Source organism: Orcinus orca, chromosome 3 (genome assembly GCF_937001465.1).
Source record: "Orcinus orca chromosome 3, mOrcOrc1.1, whole genome shotgun sequence".
Lineage (NCBI taxonomy): Eukaryota > Metazoa > Chordata > Mammalia > Artiodactyla > Delphinidae > Orcinus > Orcinus orca.
In genome coordinates, this window is record NC_064561.1 from 70102149 (window position 1) to 70127107 (window position 24959).

The following is a 24959-nucleotide window of genomic DNA, read 5'->3' on the forward strand; positions in this document are numbered from 1 at the left end:
GATTAAAGCATGGATATAGGTAGCATCTTTATCCTCGGCATTTTTTTTACTTATGCTGTCTTTGCACATGGTATTTCTTGAATAGTATATTATTATTCCTTTCTGTGTGTAGGGTTCTTGTGTATTTTAGAATTCATAACATTACTATTTGAAGGCTAAACTCTGTTATCAAGTTTATCACCTGAGTTTATTCCAACTTCTGTTACTAAATAAAAACTAAATCAGTGAAGTGAACTAGTGAGCTTTTTATTAAAAAGAGATGGAGATTAATAGGGTATTGTCTAGTATTTTGAGCCTTCTTGAGAAAGATATAGAACTTTATGATTGTAAGTCACGGATCTTTTTGGCTTAAGTAAAACTATAAAGCTTGCTAGGATCCTAAGGAAGTAGAAGATACCGTCTTTGTGAGTGATAGTTCAATCAATCCAGGAGTTAGAAAATTAAATACAATTACAGTACATTCCCAAAGCAGTCTGCAAACGTGCATGTGATATAAGCAACGGAGCCCTAAAAGTTGGAGAAGTTTGTGGAGGAAGAGGTCCATTAAAGGATGTAGATTTTGGGTTGGTAGAGAACGTGATTTACAAGCTTAGCAAGCTAAATTAAGGTATAGGCATCTGAGGTGGGGGAAATAAGGAGACTAATGTAATTAGGAATCATATTAAAGAATAGTGAATTACAGGTACCAGGCTAAGGGGACAAAATAGAGCTTGATTTATGGAGGGCTTTGAGTGACAGATTGAGAAATTTGAGGTGATAGCTATTGTAAAGCATTGAATAGGGAGACTATTCAGAGCAGGTTGGATTAAGAATAGAGAAACTGACCAGGAGGCTATCACATTTATTCAGATGTAAAGGATGGGCATTAAGAAAAATTATTGTGGAAGAAAATTGGCAAGTGGACTTGTTTACTGAATATAAGAGAAGAAAGAGTCAAAATAGGACTAAGAAAATAGTGTTGATGATCGGCATAAGGAATTTGGGGAGAAGCAAATTATTGGGAGATGTTCAGAAAGAAAAGTGATTTTAGTTTTATAAGTGTTGAGTTGAAGGAGATGGTAGGGCACCTAAGGGAGTTGACCTTTGGGTACATGGAGAAATGAGACCAGAATGCATATAAAAAGTAAAGGTGGAGAGATTTGGAAGCCACCTTAATAAAGATCAAAGTTGAAACCTCAAAGTAGCTACATTTTTTTAAGGACATATTAAGGAAGCAGAGGCCCAAACAAGAACATAGAAGATGGATGTATTAAAGTAGTAAAAGGGAGAGGATGAAGGACTAAGAAAACCAGGAGTGCAGTGTACTGAAAGCAAGGAAAGATATTTTTAAAACTTGATTTGCAGTTCTCTTTCTGAGAAGTGAGAGCTGGATATGACCAGAAGGATGCCACAGGTATCTTAGTATGCATTGAGGATTTAATGGTTGATAGGTTAAAAATGTCTGTATGCTGAGGAAAAGATCCCTTGTCCATCAAAATTGTTGCCTTGCAGTTGAGTTTAAGGGTGGTTTGGGATAGAGGCATTCATTTCAGCTAGCAGTGCTCCAGTTTTTTCTCTTTTAGAGTATGAGGAAATCTAACAACAAATAATTATTGGGTGATAATTCTATTATACTGCTTGACATAGGGCTTTTTCTTTATTCCCAATGACGGATCACTTTTTCTCTTGATGTCTCCCTTCAGCTAGTTTTTACTCTTCCTAATGTTGAGTCGAAAAAAATTTCTGACCCCTTATCTTTCTACCAAAATTGGGAGATGGAAATGCCTTAGGAATACTGATTTGAGTGAATTTAATGCATTTTTTTCTGTGTATTTACAGATGAGGCATGAATGGGTTTGGTTGGATTCTGAACAAGACTATCCCAATGACTCTGAGTTGAGCAACGATTGCAGGTCACTCTTCAGCTCATGGGACTCCAGTTTGGATCTTGATTTGGGCAGCTGGAGGGAAACTGAGGAGCCAGGGGCTGAGGAACTAGAGGAAAGCAGCCCAGGGAGAGAACCTCGTGAGCTGCTTGTGGGGGATGGTGGCAGTGAGGAATCTCAGGAAGAGGCGGAGCAAGTCAGCCGCCAGAACCTCCTCCACTTTATCTCTGAGGTAATGGGGAGCCATTATTTCCAAAGGTGGGAAGAATCTCAACTTCCTAAGAGAATGTTTACCCATATATCTACCGCTCTCATTATTGTTTACTAAAATATAAGGTCCACATAGGCGGGAACTGAGTTCATTTCTGTGTCTCCAGCACTTGGTGCTGATACAAAACATGTGCCAAATATGTACTTTTTGACTGAATGTTCTAAGATCCCAGTCATTAGGAGCCTGATCAGAGGAAGTGGGATTTCTGTATATAGGCCTGTCTTTAGGAGTATCCTTGTAATTCATTCTTTCAGAGTCATGGGAGGTGACACTTGCCCAAACTCCCCTTGAAGCTTATAATGTTAAGACTTCCAGGCAATATTTTGCAGTGTTCGTATTTCCCTAGTGAAGGGCTGAGGACCAGAAATAAAGAGTTGGACAGAGAGTTTATATTTATGTGGCAACTCTACATATTCAGTAGAACCTAGGTCAAGACCAGCAAGAATCTGGTCTTGCCAGTTGTTCACATATTGCCAATTCTATCTGCATTGTTTGTGGCAGACAAAGTTTTCAGCAGTTTTTTAGACAGTCGTTACCAGTTGATTTGAGTTGACACTTGAGGTGAAAAATTAGAACATAAGCTCCTTGAGGCAAGAATCATGTCTATCTTGTTTACTGTTAGGTCCCAACCAATTAGCCCAGTACCTGTGTATATAAGATATTTGATAAATTTAAAATGACTGAATGAATCAATTAACCCTTACCATCTCAAACTTAGTCACAGTGGTAGTAGTGTTATGATGTGGCATTATTGATATGTAGATGATGATTTCCACTGGTGTTCTTATACATCTAACAGTAAACTATGATTGCAGGTAGTCTATTTAATGGAGCCGTTGTGCATTAGCAAAAAAGAATCAGGTGAAGGCTGCTGCCCTTCATCTGGCACCAGACAACAAGAGGCGAGGGGAATTGAAGCTACTGAAGGAGAGGGGGAGCCCTGCAAAGAGCCTGAAGAGCTTTCAGCCAAGGTAGACCCCTTGGTAACTGAGAAGTCATTACTGGGAGAAAATGGAAGGCCAGAGGTGGCTCCACCTCCCTCAGATATTTGGGCACTTCAGGAACAACCCACAGCGAGTGAAGAGGTAAGTGAATAACTTAAACCAGCTGTCTGATCAGTCCTCTGCACAAAGAGGCAGGCAGAATGGTTAGAGAACATAGGCTAACTCCAGAGAGTTCAGTTACCTGGGTCTAAATCCTGGTTTTAGCATCAGTTAGCTGTGTAGGCTTAGGCAGGTTAGTGAACTTTTTTTTTTTTTTTGTGGTATGTGGGCCTCTCACTGTTGTGGCCTCTCCTGTTGTGGAGCACAGGCTCCAGACGTGCAGGCCCATCGGCCATGGCTCACGGGCCCAGCCGCTCCGCGGCTTGTGGGATCCTCACGGACCGGGGCATGAACCCGTGTCCCCTGCATCGGCAGGCGGACTCTCAACCACTGCGCCACCAGGGAAGCCCTAGTGAACATTTTAGAACCTCAGTTTTCTCTGCTGAAATGGAATAATAGTGCTCTACCTTACAGGTGTACTGTGAGTTTTAAATGAGATAATTCACGTGCAGCACTTAGCATAGTCCCTGGCTCATAGTAAGCAATCAGTAAAATTTAGAATACCATTATCATTAATATTATCTGGCCAGCTAGACTAGTTAGCTCCAGGGCCACAAGTAATAATGACAGTTTTAAAAGAAAACAACATCTATCTATAATAGAGTATATTGCTTTTTCATTTTTTCTTGGGATACAGAGTCAGAGTTCTCTAAGAATTCTTTGTCTTAGGTCTAGTTAAGTCACCTTTCTCCAACTTATTCTATAGCTTTATATAACTGGCCTATTCTTACCTTAAGATCAGCCTTCATTTACCCCATGCAAGAAAAATTACCTTGAAGACAGTAAATCTCTTTCTAAACTTTCCTTTGTTTCCTGGCATTCCCAGGGGGAGGTTCAGCAAGAATCCAAAGAGCAGGACCAGAGTGAAGGGTATGTGTCAGAGATGGAAGACCAGCGTTCTTCAGGTGAGTGTGATGATAGCTTCAGCATCCAGGAGACTCCTCTGGTGGATATCCTTTTCAGCCATGCTACCTCCTCAAAGCTGTAAGTATAGACTTTTATCCCATGTTGTTAGGATTAATACTTTTACATCTGTTTACGCCTACTTGAATTTGTTGCCACGGACATTGATTACTTTTGTAAATTGAAAAGTAGAGAATTAGAGCTCGAAAACACTAGTAATATAATTAAATATAATTTTACTGTATAAATAGCAGTCTATATGCTTTCATCTTATAAAACAAGACTGTTTTATCAACATTAAGAATCTCTTTCATAAGTAATCCTTTTCTCTGTATTTATTCAGGAAACGTTGCTGAGTCAGATTGTCACTCAAGTCTACTATTATACAAACTATACTTTTAAAAATACTAAAACATCTCCTACTAACTTGAAATTAAAAATTATTTTTAAGTTATTATCGCCCTTGTTCCTTTTTCACACATCTTGGGAAATTGTTTATATAATTATCTGATTTTAACATAAATAACTATGGGGCCAGAGGTCACATTTTAGAATCTTAATTTTTTTCAGTAAAGTGAATTTCTTTTTAAATCAGAAAAACAAAGTTATTTTTGTTATGTAACAAATAGTTCATTTTCTGGGCCTAGTTTTGTGTCTAAGTTTTGAGAGAAGATAGTATGAACTGTTTTTTTTTCTTTGATGTATCCCAGATCCACCCACATTATCTGTGGGGAGGCAAACCAGTAATTATTTTAGCCTTCTTTTGTTTAAGGTATACAACTGAACCATGCATATATATTTTTGTAAATAGCAGATTACAAATTTTTGTTACACAAATAGAATGCAGCTAAAAACCTAGCTTGTTGAAGAATTGCTTCCTTTGCTTTTCTATAACTCCGTTTGTGAGTATGAGCAGATGGCATATGATGACTATCCCCAAAACGGGAAATCTTTAATAATCTGGGATGTTTTATCTCATGACATTTCAGCATCTTGAAACGCAAACACCACACTCTTATCTTAGAATTTAGGTTAAACATGAAATCTTTATTAGAAAGCAGTAGATATTAGTAATTGAGTCTGCTTGGCTAGATCGCTTAAGGGGAGATAGGCATTTGAGTTCTTGTGCTATTTGTGCTACTAGGGAACCTTAAAACTACTTTGAAAGATAGACATTCCCTAGGCCCCTCTTTTCTGGCTTCTTCCTTAGTCTGTACTGACTCTCAGGAGTAAAGTAGAACCTTTGGAGTACCAGTCTAAGTGCATATCCTTTCCACTCCCACACTTTCACTTGTAGTTGCTTGGCATGCATTTCCAAATAGATGGAAATAAAGGTAAGCAAGGGATTGTTTCTTAAAATATTGCAAAGGTGATTGATTATGAAGTTACAAAACCTATTGTAGTACCTTTCACATAATGGAAACAATAAATACCTGTTCTGTGGCTATATGAACAAAATTGCATCAGTACCAAGGACCTATTGTTTATTCTGACTGACTGATCAGAGACAAAGGAAGAGGTTTGCTTTGGGCTTTAAGTCCCTTGTTCTTATAGGGTTCTGGGCTTAAGGAAAAATTGATTTTTGTGGTATGTAACTTAGATACAGGTGAGATAGTGCATCATGAAAATGAATAGTTACGTGGAGCTGTTCAAATTGGAGAATGATAAGGTATGAGTTGTGCTCAAATGGATGCACACAATGTGGTACATAAAGCAAAATGAGGGTGTGAAACCTTAGGTGTGAAGAGAGCCTATTTAGAGAGAATAATGCAGTGTATAAAGTGTGAAGTGTAACATGATGTTTAACTTTGGGGTAAATAGAAAACTTGCCAACTGGGAAAATTATAAAATGAAATAAAACATTGAGCAGTTGCACCTCTAAAGAAAAACTAAATAAATTAGGCAGTTTAGCCCAGAGAAGGAAGGACCATGAGGAGAAATGGATTTTTCTTGGTATTTTAAAGATTACTATACAGAGGAGAGTGAAAAGGAAAAGTATTTAAATTGCATAGCATTCAGATGAAGTGTAAGAGAATTCCTTGGGATATGAAACCAAGTATTTTTTCCTCTGGAAGTATGGGAGATATACTTCTTAATGTGGCATATTTCTGCATAAAAAAACAGGACCAGATTCATTTATCAAATACTTATTTGAGCACCTAGTATGTACCAGGAACTTGGGAGACATCAGTGAACAAAGACTACTTTTATAGACCAGTTCTTTAAAGTCACAGGTGCTAAAGGGCAAATCAGCAAGATTCCAAAAGGCAAAGGCAGTTGCCTATTTTTAGTACACTTTACAAGAATTTAACCACTTCATTTGATAATACTGATCAGTAAGAGAATATTTATAGAGTCTGGGGTCCTTTGTGAAAGCATGTTTTCATTCCTGTGGTGTTATTTCCTTCAGATGTTAACTAGGAGCACTATGTGTTGAGGAAACCTTATCAAGCATCTAGGGGGAACAGAATACCATTTGTGAAGTTACTGTTTGTTTTCTGCTCTGCTTTATCCTATAGGTCTGATCTAGGCCATAGTGACCCTGTTCAGGATCACTTGCTATTTAAGAAGACTCTCCTGCCAGTCTGGAAGATGATAGCCAGTCACAGGTAGGACTCCAAGCCACTCTTGGTATTCACAGCCACACTTCTCATTTAGGGTGACTTTCCAGGGTTTCTTCATCCTCTCTGGGTTTGTCCCTTAACAGGTTCAGCAGTCTGTTTCTGAAGCCTGTGTCAGAAAGGCAGGCCCCAGGATACAAGGATGTGGTGAAAAGGTCAGTGGAAATGGGGTCAAGAAAGGTTGGTTGCTTTTATATCTGTCTTTTCATACTTTATTTCACATCTGTTAGATTATTTCTTTATTTCATTTACATTACTTAAGCTCAAGATATATTTTACAGCTGAACAAGTTTATAAAGTTTTGTAAGGTAAGCTCAGTCCTCATTTGAGAATATAGGGAACAAAAGGATAAAGAGGCTTTTATCAGTATTGACTTTTAAGTAGTATGATCCATTTATTATAATCTTACATTTGCCTTTGGTAGTTTTTGGCACTGTTATTTCAGAGCAAAACTTTAAAAGGAACACTGTATTCATTCAGGCAGTTATAGGTATGCTAAGGCAAAGATGGTAATCCAAATGGATGTTATAAACACTGGTTGATTGCAGTATTTTGGATTTTTATAGCATAGTTCATCTAAAATGCTGTCATAAACCAGTGTGTGTTAGTAGTGTATAAAAGATCAGAAAAGAACCTTTGGAGACAGACTCCTTAATTCTGTAGATGAGGAAACTAAGACTCAGAGGTGGTCATGACTTGTCTGTGATCAACAGTGAATAGCAGAGCTAGAACTAAACCCCAGAGTCTTACCTCCCAGTTCAGTCCTCTTTCTACGCTGCTGTGCCGCCTTTTATATACCCACTCTCTGTGTTGCATTATATAATATTTACCTTAATATTCACTTGATTCTCTTTTCATCTCCATGAAAGAAGAAAAAAAACCTCTGAGCTTTTGATGATACAGTAAAAACAGTTGATTAAATACGTAGTATATGACTACACATTGTAAACAATCGGTCAGTAACTACCCTGTGACAAACTGATCATTGGAGCTCTTTATAACTTTGATACCTCCAATTGTAAAGTGAAATGGCTGAGCCTGTGGGCTCTGGAGTCAGGCTGTTTCTGAATTGGAAACTAAGCTGTGTGACTTTGGGCAAGTACCTAACTTCTTTGATTTCAGTTTCCTCATTGCCAATTGTGACAATGGTACCTACCATATAGGTTTATTGAGAGGATCAAGTGAGTTCATATAGAAAGTATCTAGCATAGCACTTGGCTTATTGTAAGCAGTCGTATGTTAGCTGCTATTGCTATTTTATTATCTGATGGGGATTGTTATCTTTACTACTGTTTTCATTAAGAGCTGGTTAGTTCTTCAGGAGAGCATGTTAGGTCACCACATGTTCCACATGAAGGTTTGATTTCCTCTGGTTTCTCTTGGCCACCTGTAGACCCATGGACTTAACTAGCCTGAAAAGGAACCTGTCTAAGGGACGTATTCGCACCGTGGCTCAGTTCCAGAGGGACCTGATGCTGATGTTCCAGAATGCTGTGATGTACAATGACTCTGATCATCAGGTGTACCGTATGGCTGTGGAGATGCAGCGAGAAGTCTTGGAACAGATTCAGGTACTGTAGGTAGAGAGCTGCAAGAAAAAGGAATGTAGTTTCTGGAATCTGATTTTAGAAAGTCTGTGAGAATAAGGGTGGTGTTGAAGTGACCTTGCGTTCCCAGAGTTTATGTTCAGAGGTGATTCAAGGACCTGGCGGACTGACATTGTACCTGCTGGTTTGGAAAACTCTGAGCCTCTGTGGGACCAGCTTTAATAGATAGTGAAATAAAATAGTCTAGGAAGGCAGGCAGCAGTGAAGAGCTCTTAAGAGACCTGGGGATAGATAAATAATGGGCGCATCTGCTTCCAGAGCCTCAAGTCAGAGGGCTGAACATGCAAACCAGAGGCTGGAGTCACTGTCCATTTTTTGGTTGCTGTACCTGTTGGTATTAATATATGTTCACATTGTCCCATCTATAGAAGGTAAGATATGGTAGCCAGAAGAAGACATTTGAGGGTTTCTTTTCTGGGCAGCTTCTTACTTTAAAGAAAAAAAGTGTAGTTGAATCTCTGCGGAGAAAGAAATAAAACTGCTTTCAAACCTCCATAAAGATTCATAGCTTGTTGTCTGCCTTGACCCTGTAGGTGCTGAGTATTTGGTTAGACGAAAGAAGAGTCTTAAATAGTCTGGAATGAGAACTAACAAGCCCCATGGATGATGGAAAACCTATTTTGCTAACTTGGAGCTGCTACCCTGAACTTTTCTGGAATTTGGATCTTTCATTGAGACTCTGACCTAGAGAAGATCCCAGTACTTGTTTACCACTTCTCTGTTTTCTTTTCCAATAAGAATAATGCCTTAACTTACAACCAAAGAATTAAAGGTGCCCGTGGACATAATATAAAGAAAACACAGAAAGCTGAGATTTGGGGTTATGCCATATATATTGCCCATGTCTTTGTTTCATAGGCTTAATTTAGAGGTAAATAGATGAAACTTCTTTTACTGCTCTTTAAATAAATGTTATTTCACAAGTCAAAGATTGCCTTTTAATGTTTACAGAAGCTGGGAATAGAGGGGATAGCATTATCTGGTGAAATAAGGAAGGTATTTAACGTGGGTTTTCTTACATACACTGTCTGGAAGGGGCTGGGGTAGGACGAGGTAAAGTGTGTATGATTTGTCTCATCATTTATAAAGTGGAGATAATTGAAGTGTCCTTCGAATGGCTAGGAGGATGAAGTAAGATAAATTATGAGGAAAATGTTAGAAAACGTCTATTGCTTTTAAGATGTGCAAGGGGAATAAAAATGCCTGTGGCTGGTTCCCTTTCTTGAGCTAGCCAAGGGCTGCCAAGCGCTCTGCTGGAATTGGGCCTCTGCAGCCACCGTCTCTAAGCTGGGTTTCCGGTCTCCTAGCAACAACATGTGGTGACTCTCCAGGAGCCCGGGCTGAGGTGAGTGCCCAGATGAGGGTCGGATTCGGAAGGAATCTGGGGGTGCAGCCCACAGAGGGTCAGGGATTCTCCTTTCCAACCGGGCCTGACGCTAAGCTTCCCCGGGGGGCGGGGGAGGGGGGGTGGCGCGGGCCGGTGAGCGGCGCGGAGGGTTGCAGACCTAGTCTCCTCCTGGGTCCCAAGGGTCTAGGCTTTCGCCTTGCTCCTTGGTCTCTCCACCTCCATGAAAGTGCTTAGGAAAACCCACCGCAGGACTTAGAAGCAGAGTAGAAATCGTATTATTGAGACGCTTCTTGTTGAAAAAGGTATGACAGTTTCCAGCTTTATAAATTAATAAAATTAAGCACCTGATAATGCTCTTTAGTCACAATTACATTAAATTTGGGTTGGTGGGGGGTGCCTGTCATTACAGTTGATACCAGTCAAGAATCTCTTAAATTGTACACTGAAAAGCCAGAATGGAGCTATCAATGCCCCCACCTCAGATCTATGTAGAAAAGACTCTGGCCATTATCAAACCAGATATTGTTGACAAAGAGGAGGAGATACAAGATATTATTCTCAGATCTGGATTCACCATTGTTCAGGTAACTTCTGGGCAGGATCATCATGTTTTTTTTCTCTCTAGTGAATTAGGCTTTTCCTCCTTAGCTTTTAACTAAAATAGAATTTAAAATTCACTTAAGTAGAAGATATATTTGGAAACTCTTCTTAGGCATAGGGTTATATCCCTAAACTGTTATTTTAGATTACCTTATTTTTTTAAATTAATTTATTATTATTTATTTTTATTTTGGGCTGCATTGGGTCTTTGTTGCTGCACACGGGCTTTCTCTAGTTGCAGTGAGCAGGGGCTACTCTTCGTCGCAGTGCGTGGGCTTCTCATTGCGGTGGCTCCTCTTGTTGCGGAGCACGGGCTCTGGGCACGCAGGCTTCAGTAGTTGTGGCTTGTGGGCTCTAGAGCACAGGCTCAGTAGTTGTGGCGCACGGGCCTAGATGCTCCGCGGCATGTGGGATCTTCCCCGACCAGGGCTCGAACCTGTGACCCCTGCCTTGGCAGGCGGATTCTTAACCACTGCACCACCAGGGAAGTCCAAGATTACCTTTGATTTTACCTTTTAAAAATGTTTATGTAAATGTGTCAGCCCATTTATATCCTTAGTATTTAGCATGAAATTTAGGTTTATTCTTATAAGTATAAAAGTTATATGTGATAATATTACAAAAGTTTTTTCACATTTCAAAAGAATATAAAATGAGAAGTAAAATTTCTTTTTCTTCCATCTCTCCTCTCCCAGCTCAAGTCCTAAACTCCAGAGAGAGGCAACCACTTAACACTTTCCTGTTCTTCCAGGATTTTTTTTATGCATTTACAAACATTTTTCCCCCATAAAGTAGGACAGTCCCCTTCCCTTGACCCCCTTTACAGAGTCCCTCAGATAGCATTCCAGATCATTACATGTGAATCTATCTCATTCTTCCTAACTTCTGTGTAATACTCTTCTGTACAGATGAGCCACAGTCTATTTACTTGGTCTTCTCTTGACTGTTCGGTGTTTTTACGCGCAGGCTCAGCGGCCATGGCTCACGGGCCCAGCCGATCCGTGGCATGTGGGATCTTCCCAGACTGGGGCACGAACCCGTGTCCCCTGCATCGGCAGGCGGACTCTCAAACACTGCGCCACCAGGGAAGCCCCTGTTGGGTGTTTTTTTGGTTGGTTTTTTTTTTTCCAGTTATTTACAAACTTTTAATGTTTTAAGCCTTATACTTGTTCTGCAGTTGGTAGTTTTGAAAATGAATATAGAGTGTTGTTAAACATTATCAAATTTAAAAAAACTTAAATAGAATGGAATTTTTTTTAAACATCTTTATTGGAGTATAATTGCTTTACAATGGTGTGTTAGTGTCTGCTTTATAACAAAGTGAATCAGCTATACATATACATATATTCCCATATCTCCTCCCTCTTGTGTCTTTCTCCCATCCTCCCTATCCCACCCCTCTAGGTCACAGAGCACTGAGCTGATCTCCCTGTGCTATGCAGCTGCTTCCCACTAGCTATCTGTTTTACATTTGGTAGTGTATATATGTCCATGCCACTCTCTCACTTCGACCCAACTTACCCTTTCCCCTCCCCATGTCCTCAAGTCCATTCTCTATGTCTGCGTCTTTAGAATGGAATATTTTTAATCTTCCTTTTTTCTCTACCATTCTTATTTGAAATTTCAGTTTTTTATTCTCTAATAAATATACAGTGTCATATTGCCTATTGAATCTTTTAGAAAATAGAAAAAGGAGAAAACTTGGGCTTCCCTGGTGGCGCAGTGGTTAAGAATCCACCTGCCAATGCAGGGGACATGGGTTTGAGCCCTGGTCCGGGAAGATCCCACGTGCTGCGGAGCCACTAAACCCATGCGACACAACTACTGAGCCTGCACTCTAGAGCCCGCGAGCCCCAACTACTGAGCCCACGAGCCACAACTACTGAAGTCCGTGTGCCTAGAGCCTGTGCTCCGCAACAAGAGAAGCCACCGCAGTGAGAAGCCCATGCACTGCAACGAAGCATAGCCCCCACTCGCCGCAGCTAGAGAAAGCCCATGTGCAGCAATGAAGACCCAACACAGACATAAATAAATAAATAAATTTACTTTAAAAAAAATAAAGTCTAGGTACCGTAAAGGAAAAGATTGATAAAAGTATAAATATAGGGGCTTCCCTGGTGGCGCAGTGGTTGAGAGTCCGCCTGCTGATGCAGGGGACATGGGTTCGTGCCCCGGTCCGGGGAGATGCCACATGCCGTGGAGCGGCTGGGTCCGTGAGCCATGGCCGCTGAGCCTGTGCGTCCGGAACCTGTGCTCCGCAACGGGAGAGGCCACAACAGTGAGAGGCCCGCGTACCGCAAAAAAAAAAAAAAAGTATAAATATAAAAAACTTGCACATGGCCAAATAAACATAATAAGCAAAGTCAAAACACAAATGACAAGACTTGGGAAGAAGATTTGTAATTCATATCACAAAGGCTAATCTCCCTAGTATATAAAAAGCTGCTAGAACAGGATAAAAATTCAGTTGAAAATGGGCAGTACATGTGGATGGTCACAGAAAAAAAAACAAATGCTTCTGAAACATAGGAAAAGATGCTCAATCTCTAAGCAGGAATAAAGCAAATTAAAATGACGCTGAGATACCATCTGGCAAGAATATAAAAGTAAATGACATAACCCCTATGGAAGGGGATCTGGCAGTTATCTATCAGTATTACAGATGCATATACCCTTAAACCCAGCAGTACTCTTCTGGGAATCTCTCCTATAACCCATGTATTAATATGAAGTGACCTATATCTAGGTTATTTTTTGCAGCATTATTTATTTACAGGCAAAAGATTAAAAACAACCCAGCATTAGAAGATTGGTTAAATTGACCCTGGCGAGCCACCAAATTGAATACTATGCAACTAATTATAAACCTCTCTGTGTCCTTTTATGGAAAAAAGCAAGATGCAGAACAATGTGTAGCTACTTTCTATGATAGAGAAAAAGTAATATACATGTTTGCCGGTATTTGCAAAATGAAACTAGGAGATAAATAACCATTAAAAAATGGTTGCATATTGAGGGCGAGGAAGAACAGGCTGGGTTAGGACAGGGATGGGAATGAGATTTTTCATATAAACCTTTTTATATTGCTTTGAATTTTTTAGCCCTGTAAGTATGTTACTCATTAATTTGAGAAAGAAACAAAGTATACAAATAATATAAAGTTTCCAATTTGTCTTTTAAATCCATATTTTGAAAAGAATTAGTGAAAAACTTAATAATTAAGGAGTTAATGATAACTATAAATTAAAACAGTGTTAGAAAAAAAAACTTAGTGTAAATGCTAATATTTAACACTTTCCCTAGTCAGCAAGAAGTTTCAAACCAAAGAACGCCTTGGTATATTGTATGCTTCTTTTTTGTTTTAATTGTGATAAAATATACACAACATAAAATTTACCTTTTTAACCATTTTTAAGCGTACATTTCAGGGGAATTAAGTACCTTCACACTGTTGTGCAGCCATCACCACTATCCATCTCTAGAACTTTTTCGTCATCTCAAACTGAAACTCTGTACCCATTAAACACTAACTACCTGTTCAGCCCTCTCCTTACCCCTGGTAACTACTATTCTACTTTCTGTCTCTATGACTTTGCTATTCCAGGTGTCTCATGTCAGTGGAATCATTTGTCCTTTGTATTGTATGCTTTAAAAGTAGGCTCTATTATAGGTGGGAGTTCCTTGAACTTGAGGCTTTCTTGTTCCATCTAGGAAAAAACTCCTAAAATATGATGTATTCTTTCAGTAGGTGGCAGCCTTTCCTGTGTTACAAACTAATAACTCCTCTTTGTGAAAATATTTGTTGTTGTTGATTTCTATTCATTTTTTGGCCGCGGCTGCGGGATCTTAGTTCCCCTACCAGGGATTGAACCCATGCCCTTGGCAGTGAAAGCACAGACTCCTAACCACTGGACTGCCAGGGAATTCCCTCTTTGTGAAAATATTAATCTAAATTTCAAAATAGTTTATCTGATCTAATTTTAAAGCAACTGATGGAATCACTGATTCAGTATCAACTTTAGTTTAAGATGAGCCCTTAATTTTTAAAATTACGCTGCATTAGCTAGCATACCTGCAGAATATAGCTTCCCTTGCTTGTTAAGGGGTATAATGGCAGATAAGGGCTTACAGTGCAGGAAAAAAACCACTCAAATCAATATGCATAAGAATCACAAATACTGGCATATCTTAATTTTAAATAATAGAATCAAGGATTATACTAAATCAGGCACTGTTATAACTTCTCAAATTTCTTCTATTTCTTGACTGTATGAATTTTAATATGAGAATAGATGTCAGCACCTTTTTTTTTTTTTTTTTTTTTACAGTACTGTAACTGATCCTTGACTAGTGAGAATGTTATGTTTGTCCAGTAGAGCCTGTTCATAGCATTGCTGACTTACCTAGTAAGCATCTCTACAAGATTCTTGCTCTGGGCAGTTTAGATCCCTCTCTACAAACCAAGCAATTTTATCAAGTTTCTGAAACTTGAAGACACATGATAGTTTTGGAAGGGACTTTAAGAGGTAGGTCACTTGGTAAAATTCACACTGTACTCTCAGGAAAATCTAACCCATTTTATTTTATTTAGTTAGTTAAATTTATTTATTTATTTATTTATTTTTGGCTGCATTGGGCCTTCATTGCTGCGCTTGGGCTATTCTTTAGTTGCGGCGAGCGGGGGCTACTCTTTGTTGCAGTACACGGGCTTCTCATTGCAGTGGCTTCTCATTGCGGAGCATGGGCTCTAGGCACGTGGGCTTCAGTAGTTGTGGCACACAGTCTCAGTAGTTGTGGCTCACGGACTCTAGAGCACAGGCTCAGTGGTTGTAGCTCACGGGCTCTAGAGCGCAGGCTCAGTAGTTGTGGCGCACGGGCTTCGTTGCTCTGTGGCATGTGGGATCTTCCCAGACCAGGGCTCAAACCCATGTCTCCTGCATCGGCAGGCAGATTCTTAACCACTGCGCCACCAGGGAAGCCCTCTAACCCATTTTAGAAAGATAGATATCTGCCTTAATCTTGGAGATTTTTAGCCTTCCCCTAGTAATTTATCTCCATGTCTCATCATCCTTACTGCAGCAAGTTTTCCTTGATGTCTACTTTGAATCCCTGTATTCTATTTTGAGCCCTTTCCCTCCTGATCCACCTGTAGTGAATTTGATAAACAGTAGTAATGGAGTTATTTTTTAAAAAATGTACTCAAGGGACCTCCCTGGTGGCACAGTGGTTAAGAACCCGCCTGCCGATGCAGGGGACACGAGTTCGAGCCCTGGTCTGGGAAGATCCCACATGCCACGGAGCAACTAAGCCCGTGCACCACAACTACTGAGCCTGCACTCTAGAGCCCGCGAGCCACAACTACTGAGCCCACCTGCCACAACTCCTGAAGCCCATGTGCCTAGAGCCTTCTCAACAAGAGAAGCCACTGCAATGAGAAGCCCGTGCGTGGCGACAAAGAGTAACCCCCTCTTGCCACAACTAGAGAAAAGCCCGTGTGCAGCAACGAAGACCGAACGCAGCCAAAAATAAATAAATAAATGAGATATACTCAAAGAGTTGCTCTTAGGGAAAATGTGATGCTTTCTAATTGGAAGAATGACTGACTCAGCTTCTATGGTTTTTAAAATTTAATAATTAATTCATATAGTTTCTCATTTGTGAACAAAATTAACATTTATTTGTCCCAAACATTTCATATTCTTTCAAATTAACAAACTTAATGCTAACTAATTATTCTTAAGATCATAGTGAATCAACATATTTATGGCAGAACCAGAATAAAGAATATACAACTTTCATGTTTAAGTGAAAAACTTGTTTACTGCATCATTATACTGCGTACTATTTCTAAATATGTAGGAAAATATGTAGGAAAATTTCACAATGAATAGGAAAATATCACAAATAGATAGGGAAAGATGAATTTGGAATATTCTAAAGTCCAATTTTGTTACTTTTTTTTTTTTTTTTTGCGGTACGCGGGTCTCTCACTGTTGTGGCCTCTCCCGTTGCGGAGCACAGGCTCCGGACGCGCAGGCTCAGCAGCCATGGCTCATGAGCCCAGCCACTCCGCGGCATGTGGGCTCTTCCCGGACCGGGGCACGAACCCGTGTCCCCTGCATCGGCAGGCGGACTCTCAACCACTGCGCCACCAGGGAAGCCCTTCAATTTTGTTGCTTTATATAAAGTATGTATTAACAGAATATTGATGATTGGCGTGTTTTTACTTTAAGAAGGAGATATGATGAATTTGTCATTAACATACCATATGTTGAAAGAGGCTGCCCAACAGGAATAGTTTTTCTTAAGTAGGTTAAATAATTCTTATTTACAGCCTACATTTAATTTTCTTATCTTGCCCTTCGTTCATAATACAAAAATAAATCTCAAATTTGTGGTCAGATTGGTACTAATTTCAAGTTATTAATGACTTAATGAGGTATTATTGAACTGTCAATAATGCTTTTGTTGATTTTGTTTCTCTTTTAGAGAAGAAAACTGCGTCTCAGCCCTGAGCACTGTAGTAACTTTTATGTGGAACAGTATGGGAAAATGTTTTTCCCCAATTTAACAGCTTACATGAGTTCTGGACCACTTGTTGCCATGATATTAGCTAGATTTAAAGCCATCTCTTACTGGAAAGAACTCTTGGGACCAAGTAATAGCTTAGTAGCTAAGGAGACACACCCAGACAGGTAACTTTCCTGGGGGAGAAATGGAATCCAACTATGAAAATGAAAAAAAAAATCTGATTTCATTGTAATAGGAATTTCCTTTAATTTGAAAGTTTTCCTAAATAACCTGATTTTTTTTGGTGGTGGTGGAGGGCTGGGTGGGGGAGGTCCATTTTGTGTTTTAACTACTTAAATGTGTATTTTAATATCAAATACCACAAAAGGTCTCAGAGAATTTTGATTTATGGTTGACTAGCCTTATTTTTCTCTCATCCTTGAATTAAACTGCCACTGGTGTAGGATTTTTCATGGGAAAATTGGTATGGTATTTTATAGAATATTGGTAACGCAGGACCAGAAACTCAGATTTTCAGCATTATCATTAATGTCTGGAAACCAGAGGGCATTGAGTTCTTGCACTTTGAAAATGCATTGCTTTTTCAGTTGTCACAAAACAACACCTCTTTTTCACCCAGGTAACTCTTATTTTTCCAGTGTATCCCTCCCACAGATTTAAATATACTTGACCCTCATGTAGATAGATTTATGCTTAAATTCAAAATAGATTAAGACCTCCATATGTGAGAAGTGGCGATGCTTCTGTAAAATTCCTAAATAGAATGCATATGTAAAAAGTAAAGAAAGTATGTCAGATTGGATGGTCATCATCTCTAACTTGCTTTTAGTCTAAGGGCAATTTATGGCACAGATGAGCTAAGGAATGCACTTCATGGAAGTAATGATTTTGCTGCAGCAGAAAGAGAAATGCGATTCATGTTTCCTGCAGGTGAGTTACAGATGAGTAATTAGTTGCATCTACTTGTTTGCTTTCTCTTTTATTTTGGAGATGAAGCTGGGAAGGAAGATAACAGGGTTTTTCTCCAGTATATTCTGTCATATTGTCAAATTGTAGTTACTTAACTTGAAGCCAAGAGTAGAAAACATTTTTCTCAGAACTAAATTGTGACCTCTAGGGAATATTTTGAGAAGAGTTTACTTTTTTTTCTTTCTTTTCTCTTGGGTTTTTCTTCTTCTGTGTTGTAATTCCTTTTAGTTATCCCTAAATGCATCAGTCAAATTTGTTACACTTGAAAAAGAATCTTCTTTGGAAATTATGACTGATTTGCCATTTTCTCTAACAGTTTACTGTTTGTCTAACAAACTCATGGTTTTATGAAATTAATAGTTCTCAGGCCCTCTTTTTGTTTCCAACCTGTTATGAAAGTTATAAACCTTTTATAAGTGGGTATAATAAGGAGCAGCACTGAGGTTTTTAGTTTATTTTCAGTAATATTTTTAGAGCAGAAAGGAGTTTTGGTGATTTTCATTATAAAGAAAAGTCTAAGCATTGGGCAATTTTGAATTTTTTTGGCTTTTTTTTTTTTCTCTAAGTAATTTAGACCTGTTCCTCAGTATTTTCTGCTGAAGATTTATTCAAAGAAAATTGAAAATTGTCTTGGAGATTTAAAAGTTCAGATTTTTGAACAAAAACTGTTTTAAAGATATCTGTACACAAAAAGGATTTGCCTACTACATACTTTATTTCTGTGACAGAAGTTTCTGTCGTATCCATCCCATTAAGATATTTTTTTCGTTGGAACTGTTTATTGTGGAATATTTACACAAAAGTAGATAGCATGGTATAATAAACTCCTAATGAACCCATCACCCAGCTTCAACAATTTTGGTCAGTCTCTTTTTTCTCTAATTGAAGTATAGTTGGTTTAGTTCAGTATTATTTCATCTATAACCCCTGCTCCTACTTTTCCTGCTTCCATATTATTTTGGAGCACATCTTAAACATGAGATGTCTTTTTAATGTGGTAGATCTTTAGATTTAGTCCTACTAGTGAATTAGACTTTTCCTCCTTAGCTTTTAACTAAAATAGAGTTAAAAGCTCATTTATCTTAAGTAGAAGATATTTTTGGAAGCACTTCTTACTCATAGGGTTATATCCCTAAACTGTTATTTTAGATTGATTTTACCCATTAATTAATCCTCTAGATACAGTTAGACATTTGAGAAGCAGCAGTTGTAGGATAAAGATAAATGATTTATTACCTACTACCTTGCAGATCTCTTGCTATGAGAATGTGAAGTTCTTGAGAGAAAGTTCTCAGAGTTGATGATATGAGCTCCCTCTTGCTTAGCAGTCAGTCAGGAACTATATGCAAAACCCTATATGATGAGGAGTCACTAAAGCAAGTTACAAAGATATTCTAAAACATATTCCTAATCCTTGAAAAAGCTAGTGCTCTTCCCTTCCCTTTTAATAGGGATGGCTGATTCAAAGCTTTGCTATGTTCCATTCATTCAACAAATTTATTGAGTTAACTACTGTGTGCCAGAAATACAAAGATGAATAAGATGTCTCTGCTCTTTTCAAGAAGACTCTATTTTAAAAGTCTATAAAAATAAATATACAATGCAGTATATAAATTATGCCATGAAAAAGCTTTTAAAAGTACATTGAAAGTTTATCTATGTAAGAAACATGAAAACCCTTTTTAGTTTCTCATTAATTCATCCAGCCCTATTGTCGAAAATCAGTTGGCCATAAATGTAAGAATCTAATTCTAGATTCTCAGTTCTGCTTCGTTGATCTTTATTGTCTATCCTTATGTCAGTACCATACAGTCTTAATTATTGTGGTTTCATAATAGGTTTTGAAATCAGGTTAGTGGAAGTCCTCCAACTTCCAAATAATAAGTGGTCAGAGACAGATAATAAATGGTCAGCAAAAACAGAAACAAACAATCCAAAAATGAAGTTAAGGAAACAGTTTTATTCACAGTAGCATCAAAAATAAGATATTTAATAATAAATTTAACAAAAGAAGTGAAATTCTTGTGCACTGAAAAGCACAAAATGTTGCTGAGAGAAATTCAAGAATATCTAAATAAATAGACATCACTTGTTCCTGGAAGAGTCAATATTGTCAAGATGGCAGTTCTCTCCAAATTGATTGATAAATTTAATACAATCCCTATAAAAATCTATGAATGCTTTTATGTAGAAATTGACAAGCTGATTCTAAAATTTATATGGAATTGCAAAGGATCTAGAAGAGCTAAAACAATTCTGAAAACAAAGAACAAAGTTGGAGGACCTCCACTAACCTGATTTCAAAACCTATTATGAAACCACAATAATTAAGGCAGTATGGTCCTGACATAAGGGTAGACATAAAGATCAATGAAGCAGAAATGAGAATCTAGAATTAGATTCTTACATTTATGTACAATTGATGTTCGACAAAAGTATGTAGAAAATTTGATGGAGAGAGGGTGGGCTCTTCAACGAATGGTGCAGAGACAACTGGATATCCGCATGCAAAAACAAACAAAACAACTTAGACCCTTGGTTCACACCACACACAAAATTTAACTCAACATGGATCATCAACCTAAACATAAGAGCTGAAAACATCTAGAAGAAAATATAAAAAATCTTCATTACCTTGAGTTGGACAAAGCTCTTAAATATGACATCAAAAGTATGATCTATAAAGGAAAATATTGATAAATTGGACTACATTAAAATTCAAAGCTTTTCTTCTTTAAAAGCCATCATTAAGAGTATGAAAAGGGGACTTCCCTAGTGGCACAGTGGTTAAGAATCCACCTGACAATGCAGGGGACACGGGTTCTATCCCTGGTCCAGGAAGATCCCACATGCCATGGAGCAACTAACCCCGTGCACCACAACTACTGAACCTGCACGCTATAGCCCGTGAGCCACAAATACTGAGCCCATGTGAAGCCCACACGCCTAGAGCCCGTGCTCTGCAACAACAGAAGCCACTGCAATGAGAAGCGTGTGCACCGCAGTGAAGAGTAGCACCCCGCTCGCCACAACTAAAGAAAACCCACACGCGGCAACGAAGACCCAATGCAGCCAAAAATAAATAAATAAATATATATATATATTTAAAAAGTATGAAAAGATAACGACAGACTGGGAGAAAATATTTGCAAATGATATATCAGGTAAAGCACTTGTATCCAGAATATATAAAGAACGTTTACAATTCAATACTAAGACAAACAACTGAATTAAAAACTGGGCAAAAGAATTGAATAGGCATTTCACAAAAGAAGATGAATGGCTAATAAGCACATGAAAAAGTGCTCAACATAATCATCGGGGAAATGCAAATGAAACAATGAGATACCACCTGCATACCCACTAGAATGCTATAATCAATGGCAAGGGTATAGAGATACTGGCATTCTCCATACATTATTGTAAAATGGTACAGCCACTTTGGGAAACAGTTTGGTGATTTCTTAAAATGTTAACACATCTACGTGACATGTAACTCCACTACCAGTTCTACACCTGGCAGCATGTACCCACACAAGAAAAATGAAAACATAACTCTACTTAAACACATGTGAATATTCATGGTGGCATTATTTAATACAGCACCAAACTGGAAACAATCCAACTGTTCACCAATGGATAAACAGCATTTAGTATAGCCATACAGCCATACAATGGAATACTACTCAACAATTAAAAGGAACAGACTCCTGATACATGCTACAACATGGGTGAACCTCAAAACATTATGCAAAGTAGAAGAATCCAGGCACAAAAGACCATATATTATATGATCCATTTATCGGAAATGTCCAGAAAAGATGTTTTTAGGAAGAGAAAGAAGCTTCGTGGTTGCCAAGGGCTGGGGGTGGGAGTGGTAGTGGTGAATTGCAAATGAATACAAGGAAACATTTTTGCGATGATGGAAGTTTTCTAAAACTGGACTGCGGTGAGGATCACACAATTATAAGTTTATTAAATAAGTTGTATAGGGGCTTCCCCGGTGGTGTAGTGGTTGGGAGTCCGCCTGTCAATGCAGGGGACACGGGTTCGTGCCCCGGTCCAAGAGGATCCCACATGCTGTGGAGCGGCTTGGCCCGTGAGCCGTGGTCGCTGGGTGTGCGCGTCCGGAGCCTGTGCTCCGCGACGGGAGAGGCCACAGCAGTGAGAGGCTCGCGTACCGCAAAAAAAATAAATAAATAAGTTGTATACTTCAGTGGAAGAATATCATGATAAGGGAATTATACCTCAATAAAACTTTAAAAAATAAAATTATAAAAAATAGATGAGGTTTCTGCTCCCATGGAGTTTATAGTTTAGTGTTCAAAAGATAGCCACTAAACAATAATTACCTATATAATTGCATAGTTATTATCTAAGAGTTGCATAGTTATTGTGTGGTAAGTACTATACGGCAATTAGAGGGTATCATGAGAGACTGGTAACAAGACAGGCCCGACTGAGGAGTGACATTTTAGTTGAGATCCAAAGGATAAATAGTGGTTAACCAGAGAAAGGGAAGAACATTCTAGGAGAAGAACAGCAAGTGCTCAAGTGATGAGCAGGAAAGAATATGGTACATGGCACATATATAAACTGAAAGATTTGGAGGAAGAGACACTAAGATGAGGTTGAAGAGGTAAATAGAGGACACATAGTGTAGTCAGTGGGCCAACGTATGGAATTCTGTCTTGAATATAAGTGCAGTAAGGAATCAATGAAGCGAGAAGCAAGAAGAACTACAGTCCTGCAGCCTGTGGAACAAAAACCACATTCACAGAAAGAAAAGATGAAAAGGCAGAGGGCTATGTACCAGATAAAGAAACAAGATAACACCCCAGAAAAGCAACTAAATGAAGTGGAGTTAGGCAACCTTCCAGAAAAAGAATTCAGAATAATAATAGTGAAGATGATCCAGGACCTCGGAAAAAGAATGGAGGCAAAGATCAAGAAGGCACAAGAAATGTTTAACAAAGACCTAGAAGAATTAAAGTACAAACAAACACAGGTAAACAATACAATAACTGAAATGAAAACTACACTAGAAGGAATCAATAGCAGAATAACTGAGGCAGAAGAACGGATAAGTGACCTGGAAGAATGGTGGAATTCACTGCTGCGCAACAGAAGAAAGAAGAAAGAATGAAAAGAAATGAAGACAGCCTAAGAGACTTCTGGGACAACATTAAACACAACAACATTTGCATTATAGGGGTCCCAGAAGGGGAAGAGAGAGAGAAGGGACCCGAGAAAATATTTGAAGAGATTATAGTCAAAAACTTCCCTAACACGGGAAAGGAAATAGCCACCCAAGTCCAGGAACTGCAGAGAGTCCCGTACAGGATAAACCCAAGGAGAAACACGCAGAGACACGTAGTAATCAAATTGGCAAAAATTAAAGACAATGAAAAATTATTGAAAGCAGCAAGGGAAAAACGACAAGTAACATACAAGGGAACTCCCATAAGGTTAAGGTGATTTCTCAGCAGAAACCCTACAAGCCAGAATGGAGTGGCATGATATACTTAAAGTGATGAAAGGGAAGAACCTACAACCAAGATTACTCTACCTGGCAAGGATCTCATTCATATTCTATGGAGAAATCAAAAGCTTTACAGACAAGCAAAAGCTAAGAGGATTCAGCATCACCAAACCAGCTCTACAACAAATGCTAAAGGAACTTCTCTAAGTGGGAAACCCAAGAGAAGAAAAGGACCTACAAAAACAAACCCAAAACAATTAAGAAAACAGTAATTGGAACATACATATCGATAATTACCTTAAACGTGAATGGATTAAATGCTCCAACCAAAAGATACAGGCTTGCTGAATGGATACAAAAACAAGACCCATATATATGCTGTCTACAAGATACCCACTTCAGACCTAGGGACACATACAGACTGAAAGTGAGGGGATGGTAAAAGATATTCCATGCAAATGGAAATCAAAAGAAAGCTGGAGTAGCAATACTCATATCAGATAAAATAGACTTTAAAATAAAGAATGTTACAAGAGACAAGGAAGGACACTATATAATGATCAAGGGATCAATCCAAGAAGAAGATATAACAATTATAAATGTATATGCACCCAACATAGGAGCACCTCAATACATAAGGCAACTGCTAACAGCTATAAAAGAGGAAATCGACAGTAACACAATAATAGTGGGGGACTTTAACACCTCACACCAATGGACAGATCATCCAAACAGAAAATTAATAAGGAAACAGAAGCTTTAAATGACACAATAGACCAGATAGATTTAATTGATATTTATAGGACATTCCATCCAAAAACAGCAGATTACACTTTCTTCTCAAGTGCACACGGAACATTCTCCAGGAGGGATCACATCTTGGGTCACAAATCAAGCCTCAGCAAATTAAGAAAATTGAAATCATATCAAGCATCTTTTCTGACCACAACGCTATCATATTAGAAATCAGTTGCAGGGAAAAAAATGTAAAAAACACAAACACATGGAGGCTAAACGATACGTTACTAAACAACCAAGAGATCACTGAAGAAATCAAAGAGGAAATCAAAAAATACCTAGAGACAAATGAGAATGAAAACACGCCGATCCAAAACCTATGGGATGCAGCAAAAGCAGTTCTAAGAGGGAAGTTTATAGCTATACAAGCCTACCTCAAGAGACAAGAAACATCTCAAACAATCTAACCTTATACATAAAGGAACTAGAGAAAGAAAAACAAACAAAACCCAAAGTTAGCAGAAGCAGAGAAATCATAAAGATCAGAGCAGGGCTTCCCTGGTGGTGCAGTGGTTGAGAGTCTGCCTGCCAATGCAGGGGACATGAGTTCGTGACCCGGTCCGGGAAGATCCCACACTCTGCGGACTGGCTGGGCCTGTGAGCCATGGCCGCTGAGCCTGCACGTCTGGAGCCTGTGCTCCGCAGCAGGAGAGGCCACAACAGTGAGAGGCCGGCAAAAAAAAAAATCAGAGCAGAAGTAAATGTAATAGAAACAAAGAAAACAATAGCAAAGATCAATAAAACTAAAAGCTGCTTCTTGAGAAGATAAACAAAATTGACAAGCCATTAGCCAGACTCATCAAGAAAAAGAGGGCGAGGACTCAATAAAGTTAGAAATGAAAAAGGAGGTTACAACAGACA

At 38.7% G+C, this 24959-nt stretch overlaps 2 protein-coding genes across 3 annotated transcripts in view; both read left to right on the plus strand.

Moving 5' to 3' along the window:
- The first annotated feature begins 4081 nt into the window (after positions 1-4081).
- On the plus strand, positions 4082-9298 carry LOC125963873 (bromodomain-containing protein 8-like). Its single transcript, XM_049707444.1, has 4 exons — positions 4082-6751; positions 6850-6918; positions 8157-8334; positions 8904-9298. Exons 1-4 carry the CDS (start codon positions 6735-6737, stop codon positions 8952-8954), a joined length of 315 nt encoding a protein of 104 aa, XP_049563401.1. The 5' UTR covers positions 4082-6734; the 3' UTR covers positions 8955-9298.
- A 263-nt stretch (positions 9299-9561) lies between these two features.
- The window catches only part of NME5 (NME/NM23 family member 5), a 36333-nt gene continuing 20935 nt past the window's right edge, over positions 9562-24959 (plus strand). The window contains exons 1-5 of one of the 2 annotated variants that reach the window (XM_004282078.4): positions 9568-9715; positions 9899-10020; positions 10128-10302; positions 16808-17013; positions 17679-17779. In XM_004282078.4, the coding sequence (XP_004282126.1) occupies positions 10174-10302; positions 16808-17013; positions 17679-17779 (436 nt within the window). In that variant the 5' untranslated portion in view covers positions 9568-9715; positions 9899-10020; positions 10128-10173. Of the gene's footprint in view, positions 9716-9898; positions 10021-10127; positions 10303-16807; positions 17014-17678; positions 17780-24959 lie in introns of both variants that reach the window. The other variant, XM_049707443.1, reaches the window with a different exon arrangement.

Excerpts from the sequence above, each read along its gene's own strand:
- LOC125963873 (XM_049707444.1), top strand. Across the intron at positions 6,919-8,156 it reads TACAAGGATGTGGTGAAAAG|ACCCATGGACTTAACTAGCC; the intron begins GTCAGTGGAAAT and ends GGCCACCTGTAG. Across the intron at positions 8,335-8,903 it reads AAGTCTTGGAACAGATTCAG|GTGCTGAGTATTTGGTTAGA; the intron begins GTACTGTAGGTA and ends TTGACCCTGTAG.